At 39.4% G+C, this 19,287-nt stretch overlaps 1 protein-coding gene across 1 annotated transcript; it reads left to right on the forward strand.

Annotated features, from left to right (window-relative positions):
• Position 1: 1 nt before the first annotated feature.
• LOC138803169 (probable RNA-binding protein 18) lies at positions 2–19,287 on the forward strand. Its single transcript, XM_069986996.1, has 6 exons — positions 2–135; positions 1,897–2,015; positions 9,354–9,480; positions 11,737–11,823; positions 13,541–13,626; positions 17,335–19,287. The coding sequence occupies exons 2-6, from the start codon at positions 1,903–1,905 to the stop codon at positions 17,492–17,494; spliced, it is 573 nt and encodes a 190-aa protein (XP_069843097.1). The 5' UTR covers positions 2–135; positions 1,897–1,902; the 3' UTR covers positions 17,495–19,287.

Consider the following 19,287-nt stretch of genomic DNA (forward strand, 5'->3'; position numbering starts at 1 on the left):
GCGCAGGCGTAGTGCGTCACGGACGGCCTGGCAGCCGGCGGTGTGGAGGCGGACGCTTCCAGAAGTCTGTCCGACCGGGGCGTCAAGACCGGTCTTCAGGTTATGAGCTGAGGACACAACGGTGAAGTCACCAAGGTGAGTGGGGCTGCTGCGTGCCCCCGTCCCTCAGCGCTAGCCCCGTGAGGAGGTCGTGGGAAAGACCCCCCCTTCGCCGGCCCGCGGAACGGCCCTCAGTCCCCGCCCCGGATTGTCCTGCCTCCGGCCCGGAAATAACAAGCCGAGTAGAAAACGACCCCTGGCCTCCGGGAATTCGCCGGCGGGAATTGGGAAGCCAGGCTTCCAGGCTGGACCCCCGCCTGTTGGCTTCAAGAATAAATGCCTTTTGCTTCTTCGGACTTCACTCTCCCCCCCCCCCCAAATAACTCTTCCTGGCGTCCAGGGTTGTTGCGTTTCAACTGGGGAAGGATCTTTAGAACTCTCTTTTTAAGAGATTGTCGCCATTGCATTCTAGAGAAATGTCATGCCGCCTTGATCTTTCATTACACTTTACAGTTTCTCATGTGGCCGGTTGCTGAGCTGTCACCGGGATATTCTTAGTGAAAAAGACCTCATGAAAATAGGAATGATTGTCTCCATTCCAGGAAGGAAAAAGAAATTAAGGCTCCAGTTGGAATAATAAATTTTAGGCACCAGCCATTAGCCAGACCGAGTAGTGAGTGCCGAGGATAAAACCTTGACTGAGGTGGCAAAGTCCTGCCCTCTACAAAATAGATACAAAATAAAATGTTAGATGACTTTGCATTATTTGCATTATATGGGAGGGGAAAAAGTGGCCGTGACAGAGAATAAGGAAAATCTTTTTGTGGGGAAGACACATTAAAGGAGATCATGTGACTTGCCAAAGTCATAAGGTAATTATGTATAAAAATGAAGATTTGAACCAGATCACTCCTGAGCCCCCGTATCCTGCATTTGTCACTTAAAATGAAGATTGTGCCTTTTGGCAGTAATTTTTAAATTGGCTACTGCTTCTCAACATGAGAATATTAGAAATTTCTGCCTTTTTTAGAAAGATCTTCAGTCTAAAGCAGTGCAACCCTGAGTCAGATCACCCTGCTTAATTGTGTTTGCAGGATTTCGCATAAGTTATAGCTCTTGCTTTTGTATTTTCCCATTCCCCTTTCAAATGTAAGCATCTGTGACTGGGATCTAGCTTCAGAATTTGTGTACTAGGGCTGGGAAGGTGGCTCAGTGGTAGAGAGCTTGCCTTGCATGCATGAGGCCCTGGGTTTGATTCCTCAGCACCACATAAGTAAAAAGAAAAAAAGCCGGAAGTGGCGCTGTGGCTCAAGTGGTAGAGAGCTAGCCTTGAGCTGAAAAGCTGAGGGACAGCGCCCAGGCCCAGAGTTCAGGCCCCACGACCGGACCCAAAAAAAAAAAATTTGTGTACTAATTTCCTGTGTTGTTTCTTTCCTTTGCTGTAATGCCTCTTCCATTAGGAAAAAGAATATGATACTGTTTCTTCCCTGCTATTCCCTTTGATAGCCATTGAGACCTCTTATTTTAGGAGGCAGTGGTTAAACTTTGGAGAGCAGTTATTGAGTTGGAGTATGATGTAGGAATAGAGACTTTGGCCTCGTGCCTAAGGAAAGTTTGAGATTCTCCATAGCCACACCTCTGTTGCCATAAATAGCAGCTTCTGTGTTGGATGCCATAGGAGCTCTCCTAAGAAAACTGGTGGAGGGCCCTGGTTGTAGACTGAGGCCTTTGAAGGACTTCCCAGAGAATATGTCTTCCTTGGGTAAATATTTGTTGCATTAAATATGAAATCTCATGTCCAAGTAGAGTTGCTCCTTTCCTGTCTAAATTGTTCACATTCTCTTTAATATTTCCTAGAGATTGATGGAAGCAGAAACAAAAACACTTCCCCTGGAGAACGCATCCATCCTTTCAGAGGGCTCTCTACAGGAAGGGCACCGATTATGGATTGGCAACCTAGACCCCAAAATCACAGAGTAAGTCTTACGTCACTGTGATTCATTACCTACAGTATGGGTAGTGATAATGTTCACAAGAATTTCAAGAGGTATAGGATATATTTAGCCTTCTGATTTATGTTTAATTTCTCTTTGAAGAGAATGTGATTTGGTATTAGCCTGTTGTCACTTTTTTTTTAACATTTGCACTCTTCTACCTTAAGGACACAAACTTACTTTTTTCTACTTGTCAAATGTTTTCTTATTTCCAAGTATTTGAATCTTTATAGTCAGTGACTATAAGAAATTGTGTTATAGAATCAGCCTTTAATATATTTTGTCTCCTAGAAAAAGGAACAGCTGAACGATCACGATATTTGTAAACAGGCAGAAGAGTCCCACATCAGTAAAGTTCCTATGTAAGCAGCCCGACACCATAGAAAATGAGAGTGGGAAGAGATCTCAGAGATCATCCTAGTCTCTTTGGTCTTTATTCACTAAATAAATTTGAGTGATTGTTGTGTGCTAAATACCATCCTAAGTAGTTTTCAGACTTTTTAAATTTGAGGAGCCTTGTCATAAAGTAAAAATAATCAGAAACTATATATAAAAGAAAATTTCATCTAGGCATCTGTAGCTTACACCTATAACCCTAGTTACTCAAGAGGCTGAGATCTCAGGACTGTGGTTCAAAGTCAACCCAGGCAGACAAATCCACAAGACTTGTCTCTAATTAACCAGAAAAAAAGTCTGAATTGGAAATGTAGCTCAAGTGGTAGAGTTCTAACTATGAGCAAAAAAAAAGCTGAAAATGCAAGGCCTAGTTTTTAAGCCCCAACACTTGGGCAAAAAGAAAAAGCTCAGAGAAGCTCTGATCAAACTTTGGGGAAGATGTGCTTAAAGCCTTTAGTCACAACCCTTTCTTTGTCAATCCCTGATGACTTGCCACTCTTTCCATCGTAGCCATTATCGTGGAAAGGAATTTCTTAGCAAAGAATTGAGCGGTTATTTCTTCACCTGGTTGTTTGGTAGGGGGAAAGTAGTGATTGGTGACAAGAGTAGTAAAAGATAGTGGATTAAACACAGAGCTGATGCTTAGAGAAGACATAAAGTATATCCTTAGCTCTAGAAAGTACTCCCTGTGAAATAGTGCGAAAGACTAGAGAAGAGGGAATGGAACATCTGTTGAAGAAAAGTATATTTAAGAATAAGAGTTAAGCCAGGCACCAGTGGCTCATTCCTATAATCCTAGCTACTCAGAGTCTGAGATCTGAGGATTGCAGTTTGAAGCAAACTGGGCAAGAGAATCCTTGAGCCTCTTATCTCCATTTAATCACACACAAAAAAAAAAGAGAGAAAGAGAAAAGGAAGAAAAAAGCCAGGAATGGTGCTGTGGCTCAAGTGGTAGAGCACCAGCTTTGAACACAGAAGTGCCCAGGCCCTGAATTCAAGTCCCAGGAGAAGCACCAAAAAAAAAAAAAAAAAAAAAAAAGAATTGGGATTAGGAGAGAGGAAAGGGAATGTAAACTTACACCACAGGATCACAACAGAAAGTTGAACTCCTTAAACCTTTTGAAGCTCAAATTAGCTAAGTGTAGATATGTTTGGGTCCCACTATAAATTTATGATATTAATTTGTATTACCTTGGCCAAGTGACTCTGGAATATAGATTGCATTTATTGCATTCTCTCACATGACTCGTGGCCTTATGGAAGACTGTGTGAATCTGCCCCTGCTCTCAGTTAATATCTGATGTTTTTGCTATTTTGTGCCAATCCTGGGACTTGAACTCAAGGCCTGTTGCTGTCTCTGAGCTTTTTTGCTTAAGAATAGCCCTTTACCACTTGAGTCACAGTTCTACTTCTAGCATTTTGCTGGTTAATTGGAGGTAAGAGTCCCTGGGACTTTTCTACCAGGCTGGCTTCCTTAGATCTCATCTTTCTGAGTAGGATTACAGATGTGAGCCACCAGGCAGCTTGCAAAATAGGTAAACTTTTGTATCCTACTCCTCTCAGGATAAATAATGAGGAGCCTGGAAGAATAATTAAAATACAGTCCTTCCCAAGCATTAGATTACTCTAAGATACAGTTTATTTGAACATATGGTACTTGTCTTGTAGTTAATTCTCAGTAAGTGTTGTTAGTAGAATCCAGATCTCTAAGCTTCTAATGACCCTTGATAGAAGTTTACAAAACATCTTCCAGTTTCTTAATTAAACTTAGTCCTTCACCTAGGAATTACTGCCAGTTGCTGCTATTTCCCATTTAATCAACCCTTCTTATCTCTTTCCTGTCTGTATCTTTTCTTTTTACCGCTTCTCCTAACCTCTTAGAAAGCAAGGTATACATTTCTTGTCATAAATACCATTACAGAGATCTGTAAAATAGTGACAATTTTTTACTTCTAAACAGCGTTTTCCCAAATTTATTTTACCACTAGTACTAGACATTCTGTGTATGTCTTGGTTATTAGTCTGAGTCTTGTTAGAGTTATATTAGAATGTCCAGTCCCCTCTCAAAAAAATAATCCTTCCCAGCTGATTGTCTAGCACTTTACTATCATGCCTCCTGTTTGTTTGTGTTTACTCTTTGTTGCAATACTCATTATTTAAAGGTGATGCTACATGCCAGAAATACTCATATGACTAAGCAGACTTTAGAGGTTTGGATTTGATGATACACCCCTATTTATGGAGGTAGCAAAATCCAAACCTATGTTCTCTCCACTATATTCTAATTCTCCAACTACATTACACCTCATATTTCTTACCTATAAAATGAGAATGTTCAACTGAATGATAGGAACATTTCTAATTCTAAAGTTATATGAGGTTCACATATTTCAGCCCGTAACAGCTTAGGGGGGTAAAGGAAACAAATATTTCTTTCCTTGTTTTATAGGAAAAGAAGAGTTAAGTGAGTTGGTTTAACTTACTAAAGTTAATGATAGGACTAATTTCCTACTCCCTGATTTAGAGTGCTTTAAATAAATATTCTAATAGTCTCAGTAAATGAATAGTCATGACCCAAAGTATCCTGTTTCAACTTTAAACATGTGGGTCTTCTTTTAAGTTGTTGTGGGACCTAAAGCTAAACTATACCTCTAAATACCACTTACCAGGGCTCTCAACAGAGAAGCCAAAACATATTCTTTGACATCTATTTTCCACACTGTGGTTTCCTCTAAAATTAATTAAGTAATTATTACTGCCTTTCTTTTCAAATATTGGATATGCTATGTAAAAAAGCTGTATTATAAACACTGCATCATACATGAGCGAGAATAAAGTCATCAAAATTCTAATTGAGCATTTTAAGTGAAAGGGAAATAAACAAAATCATGTTAAGTAGGAATAAGGAAATTGTTTAAGTATAGGCAGGAAGTCAGGACAACTTTTTTGGCCTAAAGAGAGGTTAAATACTAAATGATGATAAAGAGAATAGTTGTATAGATTGCAGCCTCTCAGGCTATGACAAGGTCTTGTCAAACTTGTAAGAAAAGTTTTAATTTCATGTAGAAGAGATTCCTTGTGTTAAAAGGAGCCTGGCTCCATTGAAGTAATGTTTTAGAAAAGCTCTCATAAAAGTAAGATGAATTAGAAGGTCAGAGACTAAAGGTGAAGATTGATTGGGAGAGGCTGCCATAACCAACCCTGCCATCATCACACTGTCACTAGATAGAGTGAACTTCTAGACCAGTGGGTGAGACTGAGATATGAGAAATGGGGTTGAAGAGTAGTGCAGAGTTGAAGTCTATCCTAAGGAGTATTTGGTTTGGATTTGTGGTGCTGGGGTTGAACCCAAGGCATTGAGTTCCTAAACAGCCTTGTCTGAGGAATGTAAATGTATCTTGTTCCCACTGATCATGCATGAGGTAGCTGAAAAGGGTCTTCAATTTGTTGCAAGTAAGTGATTAGCTTGGAATACATTAAAAGCTTAAAAGCAGTGGAGAGCCAGTCCAGTGAAAGTGTCCTGATGCTGATCTCAGGGTTTATCTAGGTAAATCAGAATGCAAAGGAAAATAAATTCATGAACCGTGATCGAATGTTGTATCCCTGAGAAAAATGTCTTTGTCTCAGCTGACTCCTTATGTTTCCCTCATTGTCTCCTTTTGGGGTCTTGCTTTTTGTGAGACAGCCTTTAATCTTTGCTTACTGAAGTCTGAAACTATGGTTTCATGGTGGAACACACCTGTTTTCCCATCACTCAGAAGCATGAAGCAAGAGGATTCCGAATTTGAGGCCAGGGCTTGGAAGGTGGCTGAGTGGTAGAGTGCTTGCCTTGCATGCATGAGGCCCTGGGTTCGATTCCTCAGCACCACATAAGCGGAAAAAGCCAGAAGTTGCGCTGTGGCTCAAGTGGTAGAGCAGGAAAAAAAAACTAATCATAACCAAATTTGAGGCCAGCCTGAGCTACATTGTGAGACCTTGTCAGGGCCGGGGGGGGGGGGGGGGGGGAGAGGAGGGGCGGGGGAAAGGGGCAGGGTACTGAAGTATGAAACCATTTAATAAGATATATAGTACAGAAAATAATGATTCCCTCTGTAATTTGTATAGATTTACAAAGAAAACTTCCTTTAAAACAAATTATTCATTAAAATTAATCTTACATCACTTCATTGGCTTCTCATTAGAATTGCTTGTTCTGACCATCTTTTAGTGGATCAGATTCAAACCTCTTTTACATGGTATTCCCTCTGGCTGACCTACACAAAGCTCTTTTTTTTTTTTTGGGTCGGTCATGGGGCTTGAACTCTGGGCCTGGGCGCTGTCCCTGCACTCTTCAGCTCAAGGCGAGTGCTCTATCACTTGAGCCACAGCGCCATTTCCCATTTTCTATTGGTTTATTGGAGATAAGAGTCTCACAGACTTTCCTGCCTGGGCTGGCTTTGAACCATGATCCTCAGATCTCAGCCTCCGGAGTAGCTAGGATTACAGGTGTGAGCCACTGGCTCCTGTCTCTCAAAGCTTTTTTTAGCTACTGCCTTCCTTTCACAGTTGAGTTCCTTTGTCACTGTGTGCATATACATACCTCTGTGTGTAAATATCATACTGTTTCACAATTATGTGTAGCTTTGACCAGAATGTAAGGGCCCTCAAGGGAGATTCATTCATCTACACAGGCCAGGTACCTAATCAGTTCTGGATACATACATAGGTGTCTGTTTTAACATTTGCATAGATTGTTTCTGTCATGTAGCAGGAAGACTATTTGAAAAACTTACCACAGAAAATACTGAATAGGTTGTGGAATATGTGGTATACCAACTGAATTGCTCCTGCAGGCAGCAGGACACATGTTTCATTAAGTAAAGCATGCCTGGGATAAGTAGTGAGCTCTCCCATGCCCACAGCAGATAAAAGTATTTGCAGATGTGAAAGCAGCTTTTTTCACTATCAGAGTTTGCAGTCCCATCTCCAGGAAGTAAAATAGTAAACATTTCATTCTTTTTGTTTCGGTGTTCTGATAATTTCAAGAAATTATCAAACAAGAAAAGAAATCCTGGAGAAGTTGAAAGACACAAACCTAAGCAGATGTTCCTGGAATCTTAAGGTCATACTTAGGCAGAATGTGTTTGTTAGCCTTACAGTGAATAATCTGTTGGTGGGCTTTTTTTCCCTGAGTAAATTATAATTCATTTCCTAGGAAATACCAGTTGTGTTACCTTCCTGCTATGAAACAGAATGGAACTAATGAAAAGATGGCCAGCCCACAGCAGCCTTAATTTTTTTTAATGTGTCTGACCCACCATTCCATGGCATCTAGCATGGTGCACATATTTGAATGAGTATAGTAAGTAAAAGATACAGCTACGAATTAAAGGCCCTGGAGGAGATTATTGTAGCTCATCTATGTCTAGTAGATTCACTCTTGCTATAAGCCCATTCAGATAACCAAGGAAAATAGAAATTTCCCTGAAGAGTCACCTCATATATTCTCACTAAGCAGTTGCAGTCTCTTGTTGGGAATTAGGAAAGTAAGGAGTTGGGGTATGGTTTGTTTTTTTTCCCCTCCCATTTTTAAAACATATCCAAAGAGGAGATTGCAATTCACAGTGTGCCTTAGGATCCTTTCTCCCTATTCCAGACCTGTGTTATATCTGCCTTTCTATGTCAAAAATAATTGGGTTGCTTGATGTGCATTGGTATCAAATTTAGTATAACTTATGGTAAATTTCATATCTTCTGTCTCCCAAAGGAGATTCTTGTTCGATAATAAATCCTGATGAGTTTCTTCTAGAAAACAGTATGAATATGTGTGCCTATAAAGACAACTTTACTGACTCCCTGTGGGGTGGAATTCCCAGTAAAAACAGATTTAGCATGTGGGCTGATACCTTTTTAGTATCACTGGAACAGCATTGTTTAGAGAAAGCCTTGACTCCATTTGAATAGCTCGGAGGATGCCAGGAGGAAGGCCAAAGGAAAAGGAAATGGGAGAACTGTTGGTTTGTCTCACTCTTACATCAGATGACAGGAAGTCGGAATTGAGATTGGCCACAGCAACCTGTTGTGGCCACATCTGTTTGAATAACTTAGAAGCCCTATAGAAACCAAATAAATTTTAGAATAAAGAATCCAAGGATAGGATGGGGAGCTAAGTAGCAAGCAATAAATAGCTTGGGGTAATCTTCTGTTTGGGAAGTTTTTTCCTTGACTATCTAGCTTCCTTATTTGACTGTATCCCAGAGTATAAACTGTGAGGGCAGATAAAGTTGGTTGATTACCCATGGCTGGTTGATTCACAGGACTGTCCAAGTTTCCCTGCCTTATGTGGGACCAGCCTCAGTTGTGTTGTAGTTACACATTGTCCTAACTCAAGTTTCTGCAGATATGCCACAAGCTACAGTTTGATTTTGGATCTAATGATGAACTACAAAGGAAAGTCTTATAGACATTTTTATCATTATTTGTATGAAAATATATGTGTTTTTGTTACTTTCATTTACTTTTTAGAGGGGTAGGCTTTGACTTTTGGAATGTGGGTGTGTATTGCTGATGGAGTTACAGTTATTCACAAATGCTATTTCATTGCCAAGAACTTAAAAATAAATAAATCAACACTATTTTTGAGCTTTTCTTCCAAAGAAAAACAAATGATGCTTGTGAGCCAGACAGCTGTTTGTTAGGTGTGGGTTTTTTGTTTGTTTGTTTGGTATTTTTATGTTGGACAGGCATATAGGCATGACAGTTCTACTTCCCGTTCCAAATAGAGGCAAACAATCTGCTTGCCAAGTAAACAGCAGTTTGGAGGAAGATGGAGGGGCGGGTGTTAAATTAGCTGGAGTAAATTGGCTCCTGCTTTCATCTTGCACTTGAAACTGAGTGGTCAACTGAATTCCTAGAATGAACTCTTAGGCTCTTCTTTCTCCACAGATACCACCTCCTCAAGCTCCTCCAGAAGTTCGGCAAGGTGAAACAGTTTGACTTCCTCTTCCACAAGTCAGGCGCTTTGGAGGGGCAGCCTCGAGGGTACTGTTTTGTTAACTTTGAAACTAAGCAGGTAATTGAGCTCCTTTCTCTTTGATGGTAAAATTCTGTTATAATCATTTTGCATCTCCTGACTACTGCTACCCCAGTTCGTTGTGGGTAGGAGTCACATCTAATTCTTCAGTATGATTGCCTCTTTTAACACCTAATGTTAAAAATGATGCTTAGAAAACAGCTTGTGAAGTCACCTCTCCTTAGGTTCAAGATCTTAGATAACTGGCCTACTTTAATGACCAAAATGATTTGGAATGTCCACCCTTCCCTATCTCATTTTGTTTATTTCTTTAGTAGCTGACCAACAAAGGTTTCCTTCAGTACTTTTGCCCTATAGTACAGAAACATTGTCTGTAGTGAGCCATACACAACTTTATTTTGCTTTCTTTAGGTACTCTCACCTGGGCGCTGTGGCTCACACCTATAATCCTAGCAACTCAGGAGACTGAGATTTAAGGATCTCAGTTCAAAGCCAGCCTAGGCAGGAAAGTCTTTGAAACTCTTATCTCCAATTAACTACCAAAAAGCCAGAAGTGTTGGGCTGGGAAGGTGGCTCAGTGGTAGAACGCTTGCCTTGCATGCATGAGGCCCTGGGTTCGATTCCTCAGTACCACATAAGCAAAAAGAAAAAAGCCGGAAGTGGCGCTGTAGCTCAAGTGGTAGAGCGCTAGCCTTGAGCTGAAAAGCTAAGGTACAGTGCCCAGGCCCCATGACCAGACCCAAAAAAAAAAAAAAAAGCCAGAATGGGAGCTATGGCTCAAGTGGTAGAACACTAGCCTTGAGCAAAAAAAACCCTCAGGAACAGCACTAAAGCCCTGATTTCAAATACAATCAAATTTTAATATTTATAGAAGAGCATGGTCAGCTTCATCCATAGAATATGCATATATCTTATATTAAAATTTAGCTCTTAGGATGGAAATGCATTGATAAGGAAATGAACTTTTAATGTTATTAAATACAGAGATGCTGCTTAGTACACTGTAATTTTGTTGTATGTCGGAATATTGCCTAGTTGTGATTTTATTAAGAACATGTACCGATATTTCTCTTTACTATAGAAATATAGATGACTCAAACAATTGAAATCATTGAGCTCATTCCACAAAAGTAATCTGTAATGTTTACTCATATATACTTAGCACCTTAATTTTGTATGGTGTGGTAGAACACAATGGCTAGTGATATGCAGTGCCTGACACAAGTGGGTACTAAATAAATACTTGTTGGATATCTTCTTCTGAATTCCGAGGAACAAGAGACTCATTGGAAAACTGGTCTGGAGTGCTTATTTTACATCTCAGTCTGGGATAGGCTCTCCCTCCCTTTAGAATTACTGTTCCTCTTCTGTTCCTTAAGGGCTATTTCACATTGGCCCCTGCTAAATATGGTTTATACTTGACCTCATGGACACAGATGGCTGGTTTGTCAAGAAAAAGTACAGCCAGGGAGTCACCTGGGAATGACTTAGAGTGACTTATCTATCTTCAGGAATTCCTTTTAACCTTGTTTCTCCTTTTTCTGATGTTGATGGGATTAGGGAATTTTAGGCTCTGAAAAATAGGAGCATAGATTAACTCACACAAATAACCTTGCTCACTGTCTCTCTAATGTACTCTTTTTTTCTGGTCCAGTTTCCTTCACTCCTATGTCCCTGAAGGAATACAGTTTCTTGAGTACATGCTTCCTCAACAGAGGGGCAGAAAGCAGTAGTATTTAACACAGTTAGCTAACATTGATGAAGTACTCACTATAAGCCTTGTATTATATATGTCTTCTGCAACAGTATTACCTATGTATTATAAGTAACAAAGCTAGAGACCTCAAATGGTCTGTCAAACATCATCCTGCCAACAAGTGACAGGATTTGAGTTTTTATACCTCTTTTGTTAGAAGGCTTTTTAAATTATAAAGCATTTGCTAAGTTTTTATCAAAAGGAATTTGGTAAGAAAATCAGCCTCAAGGCTAGTGAAGTCGTAAGAGATCACAATAGTTAAACATTTGAATTTTTTGTGCATGTGTGTGTTGGTCCTAGGGCTCAAATTCAGAGCCTGGGAGCTGTCCCTGAACTTTTTTGCTCTACCACTTGAGCCACAGCTCCACTTCGTCTTTTTGGTGGTCAATTGGAGATAAGAGTCTCATGGACTCTCCTGCCTGGACTGGCTTCAAACATCAGTCCTCAGAGCTGAGCCTCTTGTGTAACTAGAATTACAGGTGTGAGCTGACACCTGGTAGCATTTGAATTTTTGACTAACTTTAATCTCTCTTGAACAGGAAGCAGAACAAGCCATCCAATGTCTCAATGGCAAGCTGGCACTGTCTAAGAAGCTGGTAGTACGATGGGCACATGCTCAAGTAAAGGTAAGTCTGAGCAACCCAAAAGACAGTACCACACACTTCATCCTCAATGAATGAGTCTGATAGTTTCTCATTTTCCATTTGCATCCCAGCTCTGCATCTGGAACAGCAATACTTTGGTCTCCTCCTTGTATTTACCATCTGTGTTGCCAGATTTTTCTTAAAGAGAAGCATCTCAGGAGAGATTAAGTTCCTTGTTATTTTCTCTCCACATACCCACAGATCCTGTTTTTGATTGACTTTTCCATGTGGCTAATATGTATACTCAGACCTCTATCATTTTTTTCAAGGAGGTGGTTCTTTAGGGGAAAATATACATTTAGTTTTAAAATTAGTTGCTTTAGGCATTATTAAACTCTTTCCAGCCTCTTGCCTATGTGCAGAGTTTGAATTTATTACTGTAAATGTTTGAGACATGGTGGGGGTGAGGGGGTAAAAACTTCTGACAACACTGATATATTCTTACTCCAGGTCTTGAGAATTTAATATTAGATTATCATGTTTAATATTAGAATATCATTTTTGTGGTACTTTTTGGTGGCTATATTACCTCCAGGCCCAAAGAAGTGACAAACTTCCCTGTTCATCCTGTAGTTAGTCTCTTGGGAGAGTATGCCAGAAAAAGCTATAGTCATTAAAAAAAAAAAAAAAAAAAAGAATAGACTGGTATTCTATTCCAGCTGGCACAGAAAAGTGAAATGTGTGGACTGGAACAGTCCCAAGAGTTGATTCTCCTCATGCATTAAGTCTGGATTAACCTTTTTATAGAAGGATTTTTGAGTCAGAGCTAGAGCTATGATAGTTAGCTATGTGACAATAGTTTTTGATCAGAAACACTCTATCCTTTACTTAACACACTTCCCAGTACAGTCACAGAAACTGAACAGCCGTTTAAGTGCAGTCAGTATCCAAGCTGAAAAACAAAGCTCAAAAACTTTGGGTCCTTATGAGCATTTCAGGTAATCACAAATCTTCTCAATTTCTAGGACACATTTCCTTAAAAATAGAAACAAGTAGAATTACAAAATGCTTTTTACTCAAAAGAAAATCAAGTCTCATTTGTCAAACTGGCTGTCGTTTTCTCATTCTGCATCTCATTGAAAAGGCACGCAAAAGAAATCATCCTTCGTTCCTGTCTTTCATTTGAAAATCTCTTCCTCATGGTTCTCTGTGTAAATCTTTTCTAACAAGAGGTTCCAGAATGTTCCTTAATATTTGCTTTTTACAAGAAGTTAGCAATTACCAGGCTTTAAACTCCTTTACTATATAGTATTATCGGCAACTGAAAACTGATGCAAGTCTTCACTCAGATCTGTTAACAGTTGAATGTTATCATTGATATTTTGTACAGTCTGGAAAGATTTTAAAGTGTTTGGAATAAAACAAATACCCTAAGTGGCAGTATATGACAAAATAAGGATGTAAGAGGGTAGCTCTGCTGCATATTTGTGACATTTGTGCATTTAAACCTTGAAATTCTTAGCTATGAAATTTTTTCTTTACCAACTAAGACTAATTCCTGGATAAAAGCTCCTTTTCTGTTTCCTTTTCTAAAATTATAGCTTTTAGACCAAAGCTGTGTGGCTTTTACTTTAAATGTAAAACAGTTCTAAAATTGTCTAGAAATAAGCTGATGATCAACTGGGTAGCATTATACTTTCTGAATCCTTATACTATCATGTGGAACAGGTTTTTAATTGCCCCTTTTTCTCACTTTCAGCGATATGATCACAACAAGAATGACAAGATCCTTCCGATCAGTCTTGAGCCGTCCTCAAGCACTGAGCCAACTCAGTCTAACCTAAGGTAAGACAGTACACTGTAATAGGACACAGTTGTTCAGGGCTTGAGCCATTTCATTCCTTGCCTTCATTAACCCTAGTGAGTCTTTACACTCTCAATTTTCAGTAAAACCTCCTAACATGCTGTGTTAAGAAATATGTTCAGGGGCTGGGAAGGTGGCTCAGTGGTAGAGCACTTGCCTTGCATGCTTGAGGCCCTGGGTTCGATTCCCCAGCACTACATAAGCAAAAAGAAAAAAGCCGGAAGTGGCACTGTGGCTCAGGTGGTAGAGCACTAGCCTTGAGCTGAAGAGCTGAAGGACAGTGCCCAGGCCCAGAGTTCAGGCCTATTACCGGACCCAAAAAAAAAAAGAAATATGTTCAATTAGCCTCTAAAGTGTGTGTATATATTTCCTATCTTTCCATCCCCCAAAATCATGTACTTCCCTAGCTCCATTTGTAGAATTCATTCACTCAGAAAGAGTGAGTTTAGTTACCACACACCAAGACTTGTGCCTGGCACTTGGAATACAAAGATAAATCAGAGCCAGTCCTTACCCTAAACACAAGCATTTCAATAAGGCCTTGAGTCCCTTTGGCATTTTGTCATTATAAACTTAATTCTTCCCCAGCTATGAGTTCCCTTATACAAAATTTTATGTACCATTGCAGCAACTGTAATAGTGTCAGTTACTTCTCTGGAGTTAATTCAAAACAGGGGCACTAAGGGTTGGGTAGAGAAAGGAGAAGTTAAGTGGGTGGTTGAGCAGAAATTCAAGTTTTTTGTTTTGGGGGGACTTTTTTTCTTCTGTTGTAGCCTAGGGAGAAATTTTTAACAATAACACTAACAATAGCCAGGATTTGTCAGGCATACTGTAAGCAAGCACTGTGCTAAACACTTCATATGCAGTGTGTCATTTAATTAGCATAAAAATCATTTTCTATATAGGAAAAACTGAAGTTTAGAGAGGTGAACTATTTTAACTGAAACCAGGCACATAGCAAATTGCAGAATCAATTCAGAGTCACAGTTCAGTCTTATTTAGTACTTCAAAATCACCTTGTAAATGTAGGAGTACAGTTCTAAAGCTGTTCCAGGGAAGGGGAGGAAGATATATGAAAGAGCATTGATAGAAGAATTACAGTTAACAGTTACAAAGACATTCCTGTTTATTATAAAGTCAGAGGGAAATCTGTCTTTTTGTATGCCAAATAAAAGAGATGTAAGAATATCTCACAAAACTATAAGGGGACGTGGTCCTGAAATATTTCCAGAGGGGATAGATTGACACATTAAAATTAATCATTTAGGGGCTGGGAAGGTGGCTCAGTGGTAGAGTGCTTGCCTCCTATGCTTGAGGTCCTGGGTTCAATTCATCAGCAGCACATAAGCAGAAAAAGCCAGACGTAGCACTGTGGCTCTAGTGGTAGAGCACTAGCCTTGAGAAAAGAGCTGAAGGACAGCGCCCAGGCCCAGAGTTAAAGACACAGAACCTGGGGCTGGGAAGGTGGCTCAGTGGTAGAGCGCTTGCCTTGCATGCCTGAGGCCCTGGGTTCGATTCCTCAGCACCACAAGCAAAAAGAAAGAAAAAAGCTGGAAGTGGTGCTGTGGCTCAAGTGTTAGAGCATTAGCCTTGAGCTGAAGAGCTGAGGGACAACGCCCAGGCCCAGAGTTCAGGCCCCACGACCAAACCCAAAAAAAAAAAAAAAGATGCACGACCTACCAAAAAAAAAAATTTAAGTGTAATGTCATCTTATTTCATAATTTTGTGTTGCCTTTATTGTTTTGTGATCCTGAGAACTTGTAAACTAAAGAAAATAAATATAACTAGGATTTCTATAGATTCATTGAGAGCTTATATCTGCCGACTATACTAATTCCCTATCAAATCTGAACCTCCTTGATTCTACGTTGGTTTCTGGGGGGGTGGGGGGGTGGTTCATAAATGTAAGTACAGGAACAATAGAATTTATGCTCAGTTCACTTGTTTACTAGATAGCCTAGTGTTTTTCATCTTTTTTTGGGAGGGGGGGGTTCAGTCGTGGGGCCTGAACTCTGGGCCTGGGCGCTGTCCCTCAGCTCTTCAGCTCAAGGCTAGTGCTCTACCACTTGAGCCACAGCGCCACTTCCGGCTTTTTTCTTTTTGCTTATGTGGTGCTGAGGAATCGAACCCAGGGCCTCGAGCATGCAAGGCAAGCTCTCTACCACTGAGCCATCTTCCCAGCCCCTTTTTCATCTACTTTTTAATCCAGAGAATATCACTTTATATAGTTCTATTTACATCTATGCCTAATTAAAGGAGATTGTTCCCCTGTTACTCATACAAAATGAAGGCTGGATGTCTCAATAATGGAAGAGGTGCCTCAGTATACTTTTCATTGTAACTTAGGATTTGTTTTTTTGTTTTGTTTTGTTGTTGATTTGGTTTTTTTTTTTTTAATTTTGTTTTTTACTTTTTTAATTGACGTGTTGGTCAAGTGCTGGTGGCTATTCAGAAAGCTGAGATGTTAAGGATCACAGTTCAAAGCCAGCCCAGGTTTTAAAGAAAGTTTGTGAGACTCTTAGCTCCAATTAACCACCAAAAAAGCCACAAATGGATCTGTGGCTCAGTGGTAGAGCACTAGCTTTGAGCCCAAAAGCTCAGGGACAGTGCCTAGGTCCTGAGTTCAAGCCCCAGACAGGCACAAAAGAAAAGAATACCCATATTCATGAGATGTCATATGATATTTCAATACATGTATACATTGTGTAATAGTCAAATCAGGGTAAACATAGCCATTTCCTCAAATACTTAATCTTTATCGTGACTTGGTTTTTAGTTCCTTGTCCATGAAATGTGTAGGTATACTTTTGAGGATTTCTAGCAAACCATATATATAGACATAAACACACACACACATGCACACATTCTTTCTAAGTTTGTGTCTCTAGCTGTAGACCATCAATAGCACCAAGAGTTGAAAATAAATGAATCCATTGGCCTTGCATTCTGCTCCAGATAAAGTAGTGACCACAGTAAGAAAATTCCTCACAACTTCTAAGCCTCTCCTCACCTCATTCTCTGTGCACTACAGAGCTGTTTACCTCTCACTCTATGAAGAGGAAAAACCAGGGGCTTTGAGATGAATCCTACCTCTGTAGTTCATTAGCTGTGTGTACTTTGGGGGTTTTACTGCCTGTCTGCATTTTTTTCTTTACATATAAAATATAGATGTAAGCCTTGTTAGGGTTATTACCAGGTTTAGAAACAAGTAACTTGCTGACTACTATGCTTGTTTTGTTGTAAATAACACTATAGGATTTCCAGAATGTTGTTTTTTTTTTTCTCTCCATTATTATTTGGTGATTCACAATGTAGTACACTGTAATAATGGTTTACAGCATAGACTTTAGCACCAATTTGTATTCAAACTTTAGCTATTCTTTTCAACATTGGGCAAGTAACTAACCCTGTGCCTCAATTCTTTCATCTTCAAAATGAGAAATATAACCTACTTGATAATGTTGTTTTGAATTCTATCTTTAACTGTCTAGTTTATGCCCAGCATTAAGATGCTGAATACTGCGCGCGCGTGTGCGTGTGCGCGCGCGCGTGTATGTGTGTGTGTGTGTGTGTGTGTGTGTGTATGTATGTGAGAGAGAGGATTAAATGTGATTGATACCTGAGGCATAAAAAAGATGAAGCATACAAGTCTGCCAAGTCCCACTCAGCCTCTGCTATCCTTTTTCCAGCGTCACTGCAAAGATCAAAGCCATTGAAGCAAAGCTGAAAATGATGGCAGAAAATCCTGATGCGGAGTACCCAGCAGCACCTGTCTATTCCTACTTTAAGCCACCAGATAAAAAAAGGACTACTCCCTATTCCAGAACAGCTTGGAAATCTCGAAGATGATGCTTATGAATTATTGTAGCAGCAAAAAGCAACTTGATCTCCACACCTAAGCTCCTTTGCCTTTGTACTTTGTAGATGTAAGCGGTACTGTCCAACAGAGCACAAACACATATTAGAATTTGGTAATACAATGTTTTTGGATGTTCCTGATGTGTCTTCCCTAAACAATACATGGAATTGAGTATCATCCAGAATAAATAGGATGATGTGCAAAACTGATTTGAACACTGAAGATGCTCTAGTTGGCTGGGTTTGCTTGAATTTTTAACTCCAGAAATAAATATAAGGTGCCAGAGAGAAAGAAAGCCAAGCTTATAAAATGCTACTTAAATCAGGAGAAAAAAATTAAGTCCATCAAAAAGGGGGGGGGGCATTTTCTTGTGCACATGTCTTTGCAACATAAAAAGGAAAAAAAAAAAAGAGGCAGATTTTAAATCATAACTATGGGTTTTAAATCATAACTAGAACTACTTGAGAATTTACAATGACAGTCTTTCCAACTGGATTGAAAAAAGAGAGTTCTTGGCAATTTATAGTCATCTTGTTAAAGATTCTGCTTGTAAGTTTCAAAATCTCAATTAGAAAAACATGGTGTGTATATCTTAAAATTGTTTACGTCAACAAACATTTTATACTACAACAAACATTCTATTTAGAAACCCAGCTTTTACTCTATAGTGATCATTTTTAATAATCTAAATAATCCTACCTTCTGTAATACCAAATATTACTAACAGGACTTTTAAAATTTGCAGTAATTGCATGAGATTGTTTTTATAGCATGAGATTAATCCATTTGGAATTGTGTCATAGCTGATCTAAATAGAAAAGCAAACGTTCTTTGAAAGCCTATATAGGTCACCAACAAGCATTACTGCCTAATAATTATGTGGGGTCTGAGCAGAAGAGGCTGGATGGTCTGTACAGGCCACATGCAATGGGCACTGTAAGTCTGGAGCGGACTCTGCTCTGGAACCAACATTGTGACCACCTCATGTTTTAAGTAGTTCTAAAAAAACTTCATGACTTGAAAATAATCATTTGTAGAACACACATTTTACTAGATTAAAAATAAAATGCCTCTTTGAACAATTCTGGCCAGAAAAATATAGAGAGATTCACAAATGTGTTTCTTCAGCTCAGTTTGGTGATACGATACCAGGTTTGACAGACTGGGTAACTGGGTAGCACCATTGCTTCTCTAAGTAAATCACTTATATTCCATACTCCACGTGCCATTCGTGGTAATTCAAAGACTGTTTACCACTTTCATTCCTAGTAAAAGAAGCTTTCATTGTAGATACTTAAGTCTTCCTAAAAGTATAAAGATACTAGACGTGGGTAATCTTGGTACTGGAGAGGCTTAGACAGGAAGGTCACAAGTTCAAGACTAGCCATACTAGGTAGTGCTTTCCCCAAGTTCAGTCTTTTTAGATGTCTTTAGATATCAAATACTCTGCATTTATTAGCTGTACATATCTGTGATGCAAATGGCTCTCCTTCCACTTGGGGGCTAGTTCAGGGAGGTGGGAGCAGCTGTCTCCCTTTTTTTTCTGGTGACTTCTTAAAGTATAGAATGCACCATTTTATCCTTAGGTCCTCAAAAGCTTATAGTAAAGCAACCTTAATGCCAGTAGCCTTCTATTTTTAATAGGAACTTAGAAAATACTTAAGTTAGGACTCAGAGTTATTTCCTCTAGAAACCAGAACTATTTATTTGTATTTAAAACAATGTTTATTATTTGTACCAGTTCTTGTCCCTCCATGTAAATAAATGCAAGACCTTCTCTGTG

Source organism: Dipodomys merriami, unplaced genomic scaffold (assembly GCF_024711535.1).
Source record: "Dipodomys merriami isolate MVZ:Mamm:240054 unplaced genomic scaffold, mDipMer1.0.p SCAF_336, whole genome shotgun sequence".
Classification (NCBI taxonomy): domain Eukaryota; kingdom Metazoa; phylum Chordata; class Mammalia; order Rodentia; family Heteromyidae; genus Dipodomys; species Dipodomys merriami.